Here is a 17,016-nt window from a genome sequence, read left to right as displayed (position 1 = left end):
CGGAAGATCTATATCTTCATAAATATTCCCTGCCTCGGCATTTCTTAAACGACTCCTTCACGTCTCTTCTGAAACTGTTGCTAACCCAATAGTAGACGAAGAAGTTGACGATGTGGTTAGTGAGCTTGAGAGCGATTAGGATGTCAAGAATAGTGATGAATCCTGGAATGTGCCTTCCGTTAGAAACTATCGAACTAGGAATGATGGGGATGATCATGCTTGGAGCCCAAGTGAGGAAGAGGAATATTGATATAATAAGGAGCATGCGCGTTGTTTTCCTTCCATAGTCAGCTTCCTGCTTCTTCCTGAGTACCTTTAGTTGGTTCGTACCACGACGCCTAAAAAGAGATCTTTTGGGCGATGACGCTGGTGGGTGATGTGGTTCTGGGAGGTTTCGTCGTAGAGGGAGTTGTTTAAGGTTGTCCTGAGACGGTTCAATTATAGAAGATATGAAATGCGAATCGATGACTTTACTATTTGGTGCCAATGTGATATTTTTGTTATTTGAACATCCTTCAGTAGCTACATGCAAATGCTGAACTGCTTTTTTAGTGGTTGTGACTCCGCCGAAATCTTTGCTTTCTGCACCGGGCATGCAAATGTGGTCGAGAGTACATGTGCTTTGGTTCTTTGAACTGATGGTAGCTACTGGGAGCTCATTATCCACCAGGCCTGCGTGAATTTTTGCCCTCTTTCGGAGGAAGTTGTATATGGAAGCATAAAGAACAGTCGTCGTCATTATCGAACAGATAAACAATGCATATATCGAACACGTCACCGTTAAATCGATATGGTAAGAATCGTGACGTAAGGAAATGTCGTAAAGCTTTCCTTTGGCTCTGTTGGAAAATCGAACTTCAGCTAACACGGCAAGCGGAATGTTGAACGCGATGCTGACGACCACACACACAGTAACTAATACAATGGTCATGCGCGCCGTCATTCGGCGTCGTAGTGGGTGACACACGGCCACGTAGCGATCTATGCTGATTACCGCGGTGAGGAAAAGGGACATGAAAGCGGGTGCCTGCTCTGCAAGTGATGACATCCGACACAAACCCGTCGTAATCAGTTTTGGGAAACCATTTCTGATAATGAAAACAGGCGTGAATAAGCAAGCGACGAAGTCGACTATCGCTTGAGCAATGATGAGGATATCCGTGCTTGTCTTCCGTTTCTTCCACGCGTAGGCTTGGATGATAACGGCATTTCCCGGGAGTCCGAGGACCAACACCATTATGTAATAGGTTAAATTAACAATGATGTTTTGGTTGACGTCGTCAAGGCCTGTCTCGTCGTCATCAGCTCTTCCAAGATGGCACTGACTATTCGATGTCCTGTTCATCATCATCATCAAACAATGATTCTATTATCTATATGATCAATGTCGTTTAATGCTCACAACCTGTCGGCAATTTTTTTTCGGACACAATTGTCAAAATTCCCACTAAGCTCCTAAATGAATCCGAAACCCTGAATGATCATCCAAATACGGATTATTATAGATTAATCGTTTTTTTTAAATCTGGTTTAAAAAGAAGGGGATCATCGGAGAAAATATCAGAATATAAGAGAGGATGACCAAAGCCCTTACTTACGGACTACCATAAATCTACTGGATTTGAATAACAGAATGGCAGCGACTATCAGAAGCGAAGCACTTTATATCTGAATAAACTGTCTAGGCAAAAAGCAGAGTTAATACTTGTTGTTGACATGTCCGTGATCGTACGACAACGGAAAAGTTAATGGGCTACGTTATCAAGATTGACACTGATTGGTATAATTGAGTAAAAGGGAAAATAATAATTTCCTGAAATGGGCAGGCTAGAGAGAGATAAAGAGAAATAGTGGGCGGGAGAAAGAGACATAGGGTGAGAGATGTGACCCTTGAGAGAAAGAAGGGAGATATGAGAGAGAGATAGTGAGAGTGAGAAATAGAGAGTTGGTAGTTGATGATAGATTTGACTCATTGGGGGAAAGAAGAGAGAGAGGAGAGAGAGAGAGAGGGAGAGAGAAATACAGAGTGAGTTTAGCAAAAAATTAAGAAAGTTATCAACTGGGGATATCCACAGTTGCCAGTGTATCTCCACTTAGAAGTTATGTAAACATAATTATCCCCGTTTCACACGTCTTACAACCCCCACACGCACAACACACACACACGCACACACGCACACACGCACATACGCACACCCTGAAACATGTGCGCACTTATATAAAGCTATTCAGGTTTCATGAGAAAAAATAAGTAAAAGAGAAAAGTCTATTAATTTTGTACAAAAGTTAACTTTACGAAAAGATTTAGTAGGTGATAACATATGTACAAAAATAAGGCATAAAACGCAAAACAATCTCTCTTTCTCGCTCCCCCCCCCCCCTCTCTCTCTCCTCCTTCTCCTCCTCCTCTTCTTCTCCTCATTTTCTTCACTCTCCCTCTCTCTCTATTGGTCTTACCTCTTCTTCGTCTCTCTCCCTTCCCTTTTCCTCTATCCATCTTCCTTCTTCTTGCACTTGCTCTATCTCCCTCTCTCCCCCTTTCCAATTTCAGGAGATGATCACTAAATTGGGTTCACCAGACCACGAACATACACCCTGTTATTGTTATCCGTACTATTCGGCAATTAGCTCTTAAAACGTTAACGCTGAATTTCATTCCTTTTAAATACGACCATGATATTGCTTACGGAGAACGAGGTTAGAGTTCATGCCTAGAAATTAGCACGACCAAGGTGTCATCGCTGTTTTGGTGATTCAGATAGAATTTTAAGTGGCTCTCTATTTTAAAAGGTTCGATACAAATTGAATGAGGTTGAATTGGGAGGTAAAAATGTTAAGCCAGATCCTACTTCAAATGTAGAAGCGTGGGTTAAGACCACTCCACAAACATCTACTGATTACATTCGTTGACATTAGTAGCGTCTGCATCAAATTAAAAAAAAACATGGAGGTTGGACCCATGATGTTTTTAGACGGTGAATATCGTCTATAAACCTCCAATGAGAGCGCATATAAGTCATGGTTCTTATCCGTAGCAATCATGATCATAATTGTAGCCACGTTTTTCGAAATTTGCAGTGCACTTTAGCTATAGATAAAACTGTAAGCCACATGAAGTGTTAATAGTCAATCGAATAACAATGACTCATTGCATTCACAAATAATTTTTTTTAATCAAACATGACAATAAGTAATAGGCCTAGTATATATTAACTGCTGTATTGATTACCAAATATCATAAATTCAACTTTCTTTTTCATACGTCTCTGTTTAATAATGAATTCAATGTTACTTAAGAAGTTCTAGACTACATTAACTAGAAATCTCGCTTCTTTGTTTTGTATGAGAAAGGGCAAACCACACTGATTGGAAGCTTAAGTCAGGACAATCGGTAGTTTGAAATCCTCTCATTAGGACGGGGGCTGCCCCCAGAAACTGTCCCTTGGTAACGACGCGTCGTATGAGAACTAGAAGAAGACGGGCAATTTCAGGACTTCGTGATCAAACACCGAGCTGTCATCAAATAAAGCGTTCTATAAAAAGATGATATTAAATGATAACACATAATTGATCGATGGAAGTAATTTTGGATTACAAAAATCTGATAAAATTATGGTATAACGAGTTGACGCCACTATTGATTGAAGGTTTGGGTGAAACCTGTTGAATTAAGGTTCTATTAAGACCGATTTCGATGCATCTATTTGAAATATTGTCGTTGAGAATTAAACCATTGATATCATTAACAGGAAACAGGGAACACATCAATTTGTGTGTACAGCCTAGTTTATATGACAGTTGTTATCGCGTATTAACGTTATTATAATCAAATACAGAATTTGTGATGAAGTCATTGCAATGTCTATACCAGATTTATAATAGATATATCACATTTCGAAGAAATGAGGTCTGATAAAATGAGGTATCAAACCCTTCAAACAAGCATGGTGAGGTTTTCATCATTAAACAAATGATGATGATAAAAGTGATATTTATGCAAGATCTGGCAGTTGGGATGTTGCCATTCATCGCATTTCTCGATTTTTGAAAATGGCATTGTCGGCCCGCCATAGAAGTAAGGGGGAAAGACGACAGGGATAAGGCACCATAAGAGTGGTAGACGGAACAGGGAGTGGGGAAACAAGAAGAAGAACATGGGGGAAAGAGAAAACGGGTAAGTCATAGAGATTGAGAAGGAAGAGGAGGAGGAGGGAATGGGGAGAGAGGAGGAGGAAAAAGAGGAGGAAGAGGAGGAAGAGGAGGAAGAGAAGGAAGAGGAGGAAGAGGAGGAGGAGGTTTAAAAGGTGGAGGAAAAGGAGGAGGGGAGGAGGGGAGGAGGGGGAGGAGGGGAAGGAGGGTTAGGATGAGGGGAGGCGGAGGGGAGGAGGAGGAGGAAGGAGGAGGAAGAGGAGGAGGGCGAGGGGGGAGGAGGGTTAGGAGGAGGGGGATGGGAGGAGGAGGAGGAGGAGGAGAGGGATGGGGGGAGGACGGGGAGAAGGTGGAGATAAGCAAAAGTATATGTGGGTGAAGAATAGTAAGGAAGGTGGAGAAGGATATCCTTTTTTCTATTCCAACGGTAAATTTTCAAATGACAAAAAAGACGTATTTTGTATGAGGGGCTGTGGGTAACAAAAATTATACAGCATGATAAAAGAACTTTAATTTTTATTTAAAAAAACAAAACTTGATAACTAATTTAAAGCTAGAGAACACGGCAGTGCCGATTGGGGGATCGATAAGATTTACCGTTTGGTTGCAGTAGCTTGGAAGGGTGAACCATCTATCAGGATCAGGTATTCCCACTGTCATGTTCAGAACTCCACTCGCAATCACGAAAGTAACTGCGATAAAATGAAAAAAATACCCGACAGTCTAAGCGGAATAGGGCTACAGAGTTATCTTTGGAAAATAGCGTCCGTGTTATACAATTGGATTGATGCCCGATATTGATTACTTGTCGGAAAAGATTCATTGATAAATTTTACCATCGTTTCCTTGTGGGCAGGATAATAATAATAATAGTAATAGTAATAATAATAATAATAATAATAATAATAATAATAATAATAATGATAATAATAATAATAATAATGATAATAATAACATTCCGTGTTTATATAGCGCTCAATACATCGATCCAAAGATGTGCCTAAGCGCTGTACAGATATATTATTACCCCGGTAATCGGATTCAGGCTTACCCGCACACAATGTGTGCACATTTTCCACTCCCTGGGGAGCATATCAGCCAGTCGCTACTTTACAAGCGCACACTTGCTCGTCCAACCACGTGAACTTTCGCATCCTACCGGGAATCTATTTAACACCTGGGTGGAGCGTAGCAAATGCAGGTAAATATCTTGCCAAAGTAAATTAGTGCCGTGTCGGGATTCGACCCCTCGGCTTTCGCATCTCCAGTCAAACGCCTAAACCACTCCACGTTTAATTTGTTTAGACCTACTCCTTTCCCACAAATATACATTAGAAATGAAACATTAATAATAAGAAAATAATCTTTAAAGACACAACCGTGCAATTCCATGTGATGCAAGCTATAATTGATATATAGTACATAAAGCATTGTTAATTACATGTTAATTGCATTAACGTTTAACAATGTCTTGCTTAGAAATTATCGTGGGACATTCCCTAATCTTTGACTTAACCATATTCGTCCACTCTAAAATGTCTTACTGATGAGTGATGGGGTATTCTACTGTCATTGGAATAGCCATGATGACTGCGCCATTCTGCAGGACACTCTTGTTACAATTGCAACGGTGCTGATACTCAACGTCAGTGCCACCGTTATTGCCCTTCCCGGAGGGTGTTTCACAAAGATTCTAAGTTGAACTTATCTCTAAGTTGGACTTAAAAATTATGGAAAGCCATTAGCACCTTTGAAAATATTTTGTAAAAGTTATTTTGAAAGGCATAAAATGTTGATTCAAATCATTCATATTTTTTATCATCAAGAAGATTTCATGTTCTTGATGTGGAATTTATAAAAAAAAGTCTGAAATACTTGAATTTTTGCTTATGAATAATTACATTTTAAGGCTCCAATGGCTGTCCATAATTTTTAAGTCCAACTTAGTGTTAAGTTCTACTTAGGATCTTTGTTAAACACCCCCCTGAAGTCATTAGAACACCCTACTTAATGTTAAGCCAATGATGTCTGCGCCATTCTGCAGGACATTCTTGCGGCAATTGCAACGGTGAAGATACTCACCGTCAGTGCCACCATTGTTGACCTTCCCAAAGATGGAACCTCCTGTAGGTAGGCAAGATCCATGCACCTGGTTGAGTGCTACGACCCCGTCCAGAGGGTCCTTGGGACTGGAGTAGGTATAGGACCAGGAATCCACTAACAAGCCTTGGTTGCCTCCCAAGAAAAAGGTTGTTGATAGCACGGCTTGATCTAGTTTCAGCGATTTAAACAAAAGGAGAAATCACATCATCCGTCGATAAACATGATATAGGCCTACAAGATGTATGAGGTTTGTGAACGACGGAGCAGCATATGAGTTTAATTCGAGTGTTATTAAGAGTAAACTAGCTTGAATGTAAAATACAGATTATGTAAAATCGTGTTTTATGTGCCAGAAAATATGGGTATCATGTATGAATATAATATGAGTAAAATGACATGTTGCAAGACTGATCAGTCATATCAAATTTATATTAAAATGAAATTAAATAAGTAAAGGTTACAGTCGTCGCTATTTACCCTGCTATGTGTCTGGAAGGGAACCATTGACCTGGAGTGTTTAATTGATCATCTAATAAATCTCATCTTTAAACTTCTTTATTTTCTAAATAGTGTTCCCTACTTTTCCTCGTTCATCTACCTCCCTCTCACCCTTCTCTTGTCTCTTCACCCTTCTCTCTCTCTCTCTCTCTCTCTCTCTCTCTCTCACACACACACACACTATTTTCTCTTTCGTCATGACTTACTTGGGACGCAGGCACTTGGTTCTGGTTGGTAGGCTTTCCTCTTAAGACAGCTCTGTGTAACTTCATGTATGATCCATTCTGTATCCTGCCAATCAAAACAGCGCGAAACGTATATCTCCAATGATGCGTAGAATATAAAATGTTAACGTGAATGGAATTGAATCCCGGAAATTAAACAAAATGTTGTATTGGAATTCCGTTTGCTAGTTAAAATGTCAGTTTCCTCTTTCGATGAATCTTATGAATATTGTTAATTAGTGTAATACAATTTGACTGTTGTAGATGTTCCTATAATCGCCCTTTTACATGTTTTAGATGTTTTATACATGGCCTACGATGGTGGAGTTTATATAAAAATGTAATGCGTTGAATTGTTGATAACATCATCAGAATTGATGATGATCATCACCACCACCACCACCACCACGCCAACACCCCCAACACCACCACCAGCACCCGTCATCAACATCATCATCATCATCGCCATCGTTCTTCTCATCCTTAGTATCACTATAATCGTTCACTCTCTCTTCTCCTTCTCCTCCTCCTCCTCCTCCTTCTCATCACCACCTTTAATCATCATACATTCGTATATTTTTCAGGGATCATCTCCCTAACAGAAGGTACAGTCACCAAACCCAACTCCTTATTTCTCTCTTCCGCTCCCACTGCCCCTACCCCTCCCTCTCTCTCTCTCTCTCTCTCTCTCTCTTTTTCTCTTCTTCTCTCTTCTCTCTCCCTCTCTTCTCTCTAGTTTTCTATCATTCCTCTGTCTGGCAGTCAGTCTGTCTGTCGATTAGTCTTGTTCTCTGTATTTCTTTCTCTTTTCTGTCTTAACCTCCTATCCTTTTTATTCCCCTCTCTCTCTCTCTCTCTCTCCTCCTGTCTCCCCTCTCTTTCTATCTCTCTCGCTCTCCTCTTACCTCCCCCTGTTCTCGCTTTTGTTCTTACCTGATCGTATTTCTGGACGACACGGTAGTCGTGCGAGCTTTTACCGTCGATGCGGTCCACATTTATGTTGTAACCGAACCGCCGATTGGTATAGTCGAAGGCACCATAGGCATATGTGTAGTACCCCTGCGGTCCGCTATTTTGTATTCCTACTGTGGCGCCTGTGAAGATGAGAAGAAGTTTTTAGCCATGCTGGTTTGACTTGAATGACACATTCTAATATAAGTTAATTTTAATTTCAAAGTCTTACTAATTATTACTGTTGATTGAAATACAAATATACAGACTATTATCACGTTGTCCTGATCCGTGAATAGGGACTTTTAGATTTGTGTGGACTGATACGTGTGACGTCCATTCAAGGCAGTGCATTAAAAGGACGTCGACCGTAGCAATCCAAGTTGTCGTTGTGCAAATCTAAAAGTCCCTACCGCCGGTCAAGGCTGACTCACTATTTTGGTAGGTTTACACGTTCCCGCAATCTATCGAAATAAAACCAATAATTGCATTGGTTAATATTGTGTTCTGCTGCAAATATAAATTCTATGTCAACAACACATTTACAAACACTGCCATCGCATGGCACTACCACTACCACCGACGAAATATTTATTGACCCCTCCCCACCACCATCGCCAAGACCACCACCACCACCATCACCACTACCACCACCATCACCAACACCACTACCACCACCATCACATGCACCTCCTTCACTGCCACCGCCAGTCATCATACCATTTCCAGTCATGATCTGCATCGGTCCACAGCAAGGTTTCTGGGCACTCGCCACAGTCAGGAGGAAGAGGGCGGAAAACGCTATTAGCTTCATGTTTTCGGTTCTGTAATGTCAAATTGACAAATAGAAAAATATTAAACAAACGAATTCTAAGGACACCGAAAAATAAGGTGTGTATGCATCAAATCACCATAGTGTCATACTTTATGATATTCAAGCTGTTGATTCATGTTATTCGATGAGGACCCCGATGTTTCAAGGTATAAGTAACATGTAGACCTACTATTATTGCCAACGGCGACTCACAAATGCAATATATTACGTTTCCAATTAGGTGCAATGTATAACCAATCTAAAATGTATAATTGATTGGAAAAATAAGGTAAGGGGAAGAAGAAAAAAGGCATCTTCGATGAAGAAGGAAACGTGGGATGGGCGCTATAACAGAATGGAAAAATATAGGATAATAAAGAGAAAAAACAAAATATATTTTGGTTTTGAACATTTTAAACGACAAATAAAGCAAAACATGTCTAAGAGCATGAACAATGAGACAATAATTGCATGGAAATAATTAATGGATAAGAACATTCAATATACTTGTTGACTTCATTGCTATGCTAATGAAATAGGCCAGCCAGCAGAAACTGCTCGCAAAAAATTGCAAGCTACTTTTCACTTATATTATGTTCAAGGGCAGTTGCAGGGGAAAAATAAAAGCGCTTTACTCACCGAATAACTTCTTTGAGGAGTAAAAACCTATCAATTTTAGTCTTGTCAACGTTGTCCTTTGGATAACACCAGTGGAACTCTGTATCCAAAAAGATAAATTCCGGCGATATTTATACCATAATTGCCCATGACCTGTCTCATAAGGCTGTATTCTTTGAATGAGAGAATAATCTATTTTTGTGACTGCAAGTAACTTTAATTTAATGAATTACCGTTCGACAATATAATCACCATCACAAGACAGAATACAGCCAAAGTCCAATATTGTTGACCTACAGGGTCAGATAATATAGTGTTATATTTTATTTTTAATTTAATATTTAACCACGCGGTACAAGGACAGGACCACACCCGCTCAAAATGGTGATACCAGGTACCTTAAATTTAGAGAATGACGAGAGCATGAAGAGTCGCTCGATTTTTTTTTCAGAAGGGGTGGGGTGGGGGATAGAGGGGGGTGGTCATAAGAGGTGTCAACTACGGCTACCTACTCATCAAGTCGGTAAATATTAGCTAACCTACATATCCATGTACGTATGCACATAATATACACGTTGATCATTTTGTGAATATCAACTATACCGTCAAAAGCATGAACTAAAATAACTCGCCTGAATGTTGTCTTAATACTGACAGACATTAAATTACTTTTGTAGATAATATATTGTCAGTTATTTGGAGGGGTTTCGTAGTCGAGCTGTTTTAGCACTTGACAGGACATGCAAAGGTCGTGGGTTCGTTCTCCGCCAAGGCACTAATGTCTTTTGGTAAGGCATTCATCTACATTTGCCACTCCATACCCAGGAGAGCAATGTGAAACGATGAAAGCCTTTGTGATAGAAATCGACATATTTCCCTACGGTGACCACATGGTAGTAAAAAATGTGCGCCCTCTGCAACAAAACTCAACTACCCCTTTAAATAAAGCTCCTCAAAATATGAAATAGGCCTAATTGGCACAATAGACTGTTGATTGCGAAAATATTTTCTGCAGCATATTTCATGTAAAAATGAATAGTATTATCTTTATTTCCTGATCTAGAAACAAAATTCGATAACCAGGCCAGAGTCACCTCTGCAGTCGAGATTCCAGGTTTATAACTTCTGCTACATTGTCAACTCTTTCTCTCTCAGTCTCTGTCTGTCTGTCTGACCACCCCCCCCCCCCCCCTCTCTCTCGGTTAACTGCTCATGCACGGAGAATATGACATCACTTCTAAATACAGAATCCCTTAAAGTTGCGTGATTCCAGTTTTATAATAGCGGATGCGGTCACTTCATGCGAGACTTCAATCAATATAAGATCGAAAATATTAACATGGAATATATTGCCCTTATTTTTCCTCCGCGAAACAAATGGAATGTCGACTTTGAACTCAGATAGTGTCACACGTACAAGACTCCTCGGCAGCGGTTCACGAAATCGTCATGAGTAGGTCTGCAGTTCGCCGATACCATTGGATCGCGTGTTTATACAAAACACGCGTTTCAAAGGAACGTCGGGGAAATTGCACCTATCACGGTTTTTGTTTAATTGAATTTATTAAACCATATGAACATATAGAAGCAAAGCATACTTTAGAAAATAGAATACATAAAACATACAAAATACAATGCAAATATATTGTCAGGAAGGTCCAAAGAAGCAAATTTTTCCTAAAAAGGCCACCTACAATAAGCAAATTAAATAGAATATAATTTAGTCACCATTCCCCACACACGCGCGCGCACACACACATACACACACGCACACCCCCGCATATACGCCCTAACACTCTACACCCTTGTGTTAATATTACAGGGTGGGAACACATGTTATAGGATGTGTGTGTGTGTGTGTGTGTGTGTGTGTGTGCGTGTGCGTTTGAGTTTTATTTATTTTCTAAAAAGCAACCACATTTCGTAAGTTTATACCTTTTACTCTCCAAACTGTTCTATACCCGAGGGTATTTTGTCAATAAACCGAAGTTATTAAATGGTTTTAAATAGATTCAACAAAGGATACCCTACAATCAGGATTAAAATATGGTTTCCGCACCTCATCTTTTTGATCGTTCAGCGCCAATAGAACTTTATCCTTTCACTTTTTTGGATTAAGAGCAGAAAATGAAAGGAAAAAGGAACACACTTTTAGGAAACCCGTCTTGTTCGGTTTATGGTCCATGCAGAGCAGACAAATTAATAAGATATTTCATTGCATAGATTATATAAATATATATACAGATATTGACTGGCAGGGGGTGTAATATAACATTATTTGGACCGTTGAAGGGAGTTATATTTTCCCAAGTGGTTATATTTTCCCGAAGCGCCCAACGCTGAGGGAAAATATGGGCACGAGGGAAAATAACTATCTTCAGGTCCAAAGAATGTTATATTACATCCCCTGCCAGTCAATATCTGTTATATTAGATAGTCTTGGTTTGAAAATTTAGGGGGTCGGGTCCATTTTTTGTTGCCCGAAAATGTTTCCATTTTTTTTCGGAGACAAACAAAATTATAGAAAGAAATTGTGAGAAAAAAATACTTGAGATAATTCGGGAAAAAAATACCTTGAAAAATAAAAAACTCTTTGACGTCTCCTCTGAAACTGTTGTTGACCAAATAGTAGACGAAGAAGTTGACGATGTGGTTAAGGAGTGTGAGAGCAAAGAAGATCTGGATAACTGCCAAATATCTTGGAAATCGACCAGCTCTAAGAACAGCCTTACGTGGAATGACCGGAACTATAACTTTGGGAGTCCACGTGATGAAAAAGAATATCGTTATGATAAGGATCGTTATGATAACACCAAAGACGTAAGAGCCATAAACAAAACACAGGCTTCTTCCAAGACGTCTGAAGTGACGAGATTCAGTAAACACCGCAGCTGGGATGATACTCATGGTAGAAACCACCGTACACAGTATCGCAATGAAATGAACATACGTACATTCATTCGTCGTCGTAATGGACGACACACAGCCATGTATAGAGATCGATGCTGATTGCTGTGGTCAGATAAAGTGAGATGAAAGCCGCTGCATTTTCGGCGAGAGATGCTGCTTTACACAAATTTTCGGTCGTCAGCTCTAGAAAATGCACTGCGGAAGATGAAGACAGGACAGCATACACAAGCGACGAAGTCGACTGTCGCTTGAGCCATAATGAGGATATCCGTGCTCGTCTTCCGTTTTTTCCATGCGTAGGCTTTCATGACGACACCATCGTATAATAGGTTAAGTTAACAGCAGTAGCAGTATCTTGGTCCTAAATCTTATAGTTTTCTTCAGATGTAATCAAGTCATTAGCTGAGTCGTTCATAGCTGTGAACAAAGTGTTCAGTTCTGAAGCCGAATTCATGTAGTATGGCATGTTTTATTTCTCTCTTACCTCATTTTCTGTCTGATTTGAAATAATGTCCTACAAAGGGCCTACCTTCGGTTAATTTCTTGACATTTTGAATCGGAAAAACCAACGAACCAGCGCTCAGCACTCCTTGTTCATCTCCGTCAGCGGATCAACCGATGATCTCAGCCGAACTTGGGTCGAGTTGCCTGAGTTATTATCTGGGCACAAATGATCTTGTCCATGGATATTTCGCTACTTGCGTCAAGATTCGGGAGAGCTTGCCATTGGGAGCAGTGAGGAAATGAAAAGGCTAACATTATTACGGAGAAAGTAAGTAAAATGAGGTAGCAAACATGAGAAGGATAAGGAGAGAGAGAGAGTGGGAGAGAGCGCGCAACAAATAAGGATATGTTCGTTTCCTGATATTTAATGGGATCCATTAAGTGGTACCATTGTTAATTGCGTGTATCCTTAAAACCACTTAAAGGTAATACAAAGTTTTGGTATGGGGTCATGAATTTTGTTCAAATGAACATATTGGAACTATATGCGATCCTACAATATTCCGTGATCGTTGTCGCGGTTAAAATCGAGTCTAAAATTATGAAAGAATTTGTAAACAATTAACTCTTTATGTTGTATAGCTCCCTCTTAAAGTCAAGATATTGATTAAGCTATCAAACAATGTTTCTTGACTAAAATCGACCGATTAGCTATTCCCGTTTGGAAATTATATATCACAACTACATATTGTGAGATTTTCATGGTCGCAGCTACCATTGTACGGCCGTAGGCACCGGTAAATTTGTTTATATTCAATTTTTCTCGAAAACAGAAGTGTTTTAGGGGCTAGATTTTCTAGTGCTTATAATACATCCACAGGGGCATCCAAATATATCAAAATTGTTAAGAATCACTATCCACCCAATTTTTAATATGCATTTAAGTGACAACGGCTTGTATTCACTGGTAAAGACACCTGGGCCGGTATTCAATTCAATTCAATACTTAGCATAAGTAAGAAATTTACTAAGTAAATGGCTAAGTTAAGTAATTTACTTATCTCGTATTCAAATCGCATTATAGACTTATACTTACGTAAGTCAAAATTTAAGTAAAATACTTACTAATAAGCATTGTGACGTCACACGGTCAATCAAAAGTAATGCGCAATTGATGCATTGCAATAAATGCGCGCTGATATAATTGTGCGCGGGATATGAATGGACAATAGGGTTAATTCACCCTCTTTATAAGAAGAAAGGAAATCCTAATGATCCGAACTACTATAGAGGAATAACAAGTTGTCTTGGCAAGCTGTTTACAGCAGTCTTGAATGAGCGACTTACGTCTTATCTCGAAGATAATGAATTGCTAGGTGATGAACAGGCTGGTTTTCGAAATGGTCATTCAACGCTTGATCACATTTTTGTTCTTCATTCAGTGATCGATTTATATCTCTCTTCAAAAGAGAGGGTTTATTGTGCCTTTATTGACTACAAGAAGGCATTTGATTTGGTTGACAGGAGTTCTCTTTGGAATAAATTACTTAAGAATAATGTTGATGGAAAGTTTTTCAAAGTAATTAAGCATATGTATGCTCAGGCTAAGTCATGTGTAATTTCTGGTACAGAAAAGTCTTCTTCATTTGATTGTAACATTGGTGTGCGACAAGGAGAAAATTTGTCTCCGATGCTATTTGTCCTTTTTTTAAATGACTTCAAACAATTCATTTGTGAAAAGTTTGGAGGCATACATATTCTTCCTGACAAGATTGATGCAGCTGCGTATCAAAAAGGTATAGATGTATATCTCAGGCTTTTTACATTACTGTATGCAGACGATACAATAGTTCTTGCAAAAACTGAAAGTGAACTTCAGCTTGCTCTTGATGCAGTATCTGATTACTGTAAAAAATGGTTTCTTCAAGTTAACACAGCTAAAACCAAAGTTGTTGTATTTTCTCGTGGTAAAGTTCGAAAAATTCCTATATTTAAATTTGATCATGATATTGTAGAAGTTGTTGATGAATACGTCTATCTTGGAACTACTTTTAACTACAACAACAAATTTCGTAAAGCTCAAATTAAGCAACTTAATCAAGCTAGACGAGCAATGTATAGTCTATTATCTAAAACTTATCAACTGCACTTACCTATTGATATCCTCTTGGAATTATTTGATCAACTTGTGTTGCCCATTCTGCTCTATGGAAGTGAGATATGGGGATTTGAAGTGCTACATGATCTTGAAATTTTCCACATGAAATTTTGTAAGCAAGCCCTTTCTGTCAACAAAATAACTGCAAATTGTATGGTACTTGGTGAATTGGGGAGGCTTAAACTTGAGAAATATATCGAAAGCAGAATGATAAACTTCTGGTGTAGGATTGTACATAGTGGACAGGATAAATTTTCTGGTAAGGTGTATATTTTCTTAAAATTACTCTTTGAGAAAAATATATATCAGGCACCTTGGTTAAAAAAAATCAAGCTGACTCTGGACAATATGGGGATGTCTAATTTATGGGAAATTTGTGAAAATACTAGCTATGAGTGGGTCAAACAAACTGTGGAACGTCGATTGAGAGATTCTCAAGCTCAGTATTGGTCTGCTTGTATGTATGATAATTCGTATTGTGTTAACTATCGAATCTTCAAACATTCTTTATGTTTAGAAAGATACTTAATCGATCTCATTAAAAGAGATCGGACAATATTAAGTCGTTTTCGCTGTGGCAATCATTACCTGCCGATTGTAGCTGGTAGATATTCAAATACTCCAAGGGAAATGAGGCTATGTACGCTGTGCCATTTGCAATCGCTTGGGGATGAGTTTCATTACTTGTTTGTATGCCCTACCTTTCGTTCAGAAAGAAAATTGTTCATCGATAAATATTTTATTGAAAGACCAAATACACTGAAAATGGATCAGCTTTTTAACTCCAATAATGTACAAACACGGTTAAACTTAGTAAAATTCTGTCGAAAAATAATGCTTCGTTTTCATTAATTTAAGTATGTGCAAAAACATGTTATGAGTTCAATATTAACTTTATGTTTCTCTTTTTTGTCTTATATCAATTTATTAAATTGATATCAAGAATATTTTCAGTAATTCATTAATTCAGATATCAATTTACTGGTGCCAGTAAATTTCTTTTTCAATTGCTTCCATTAATTTCGTCATTAATTATCGTTTTAATTAATATTATCGTTTTGTTTTTGATTATTATTATTATTATCATCATCAATATTGTTATCATTATCATCATAATTTTTCTCACTATTGTCGATAGTGTTATTTTGTATGGATTAACATTAATTTTATTTGTATTGTATATTTCACAGTGTTTAATTGACAAATTCAAACTGATTGTAAACTTCTCCAATACCCCAATGTGGGTGACATGAGAATAAATTGTCATTGTCATTGTCATTGTCAACACTGCGTAAGAAAACCATATGCCTGCCAATCAAGGCCACCAAATAGTTGGCTTAAGTCTGGTATGCAGTTGGCTTAGATTGAAAGTAAAATACTTACACAAAAGTGTGAATTGAATACCAAAATTGGCTAAGTATTTTATGTAAACCAAATACTAAGTAAAAAGCTTGAATTTTGTACTTAAGTATTGAATTGAATACGGGCGGCTAAGACACTCTATAAATCAAATTATTATCATCATTAAAGATTAAGATTTTACTCGATTCAAGGTTACTAGTAAAAAAAAAAAACATCCTCGCAGCTGGATGGCTAAATTGTTACAATTATTTACAGCATTATCACTATCATCATCATCATCACCATCATCATCATTATCATCATTATCATCATATCATCATCATCATCATCATATCATCATCATATCAACATCATCATCACAACATCATCATCAACACTATCATCATCATATCATCATCATCATCATCATCATCATAATATCATCATCATCATCATCGTATCATCATCATCATATTATCATCATATCATCATCATATCGTCATCATCATCATCATATCATCATCATCATCACCATCATATCGTCATCATCATCATCATCATATCATCATCATCATCATATCATCATCATCATCATATCAACATTATCATCACCATCATATCTTCATCATCATCATCATCATATCATCATCATCATATCATCATCATCATCATCATCATCATCTCATCATCATCATCATCATCATCATATCATCATCATCATCATCATCATATCATCATCATCATCACCATCATATCATCATCATCATCATCATCATCATATCATCATCATTAAATCATCATCATCA

At 38.3% G+C, this 17,016-nt stretch overlaps 1 protein-coding gene across 1 annotated transcript; it reads right to left on the bottom strand.

Moving 5' to 3' along the window:
• Positions 1-2,536: 2,536 nt before the first annotated feature.
• Positions 2,537-9,480, bottom strand: LOC105447198 (development-specific protein LVN1.2-like). The gene is made up of 7 exons (XM_030987593.1): positions 9,379-9,480; positions 8,646-8,749; positions 7,908-8,068; positions 6,957-7,041; positions 6,232-6,420; positions 4,747-4,841; positions 2,537-3,533 (listed from the first exon to the last, which is right to left on the bottom strand). The coding sequence occupies exons 2-7, from the start codon at positions 8,737-8,739 to the stop codon at positions 3,468-3,470; spliced, it is 690 nt and encodes a 229-aa protein (XP_030843453.1). The 5' UTR covers positions 8,740-8,749; positions 9,379-9,480; the 3' UTR covers positions 2,537-3,467.
• Between the last annotated feature and the right edge of the window lie 7,536 nt (positions 9,481-17,016).

This window comes from Strongylocentrotus purpuratus, unplaced genomic scaffold, assembly GCF_000002235.5.
Source record: "Strongylocentrotus purpuratus isolate Spur 01 unplaced genomic scaffold, Spur_5.0 spur5_scaffold_16, whole genome shotgun sequence".
In the NCBI taxonomy this organism is placed as follows: domain Eukaryota; kingdom Metazoa; phylum Echinodermata; class Echinoidea; order Camarodonta; family Strongylocentrotidae; genus Strongylocentrotus; species Strongylocentrotus purpuratus.
This window is presented reverse-complemented; position numbering and strand designations above follow the sequence as displayed.

What these genes read in the sequence shown, in the direction of transcription:
- LOC105447198 (XM_030987593.1), bottom strand. Translation starts at nt 8,739, where the DNA reads ATGAAGCTAATAGCGTTTTCCGCCCTCTTCCTCCTGACTGTGGCGAGT. An exon ending in CAACAATGGTGGCACTGACG is followed by an intron (nt 4,842 to 6,231) that starts GTGAGTATCTTC and finishes ATTTTATCGCAG; the next exon opens with TTACTTTCGTGATTGCGAGT. An exon ending in CAAGCTACTGCAACCAAACG is followed by an intron (nt 3,534 to 4,746) that starts GTAAATCTTATC and finishes ATCTTTTTATAG; the next exon opens with AACGCTTTATTTGATGACAG.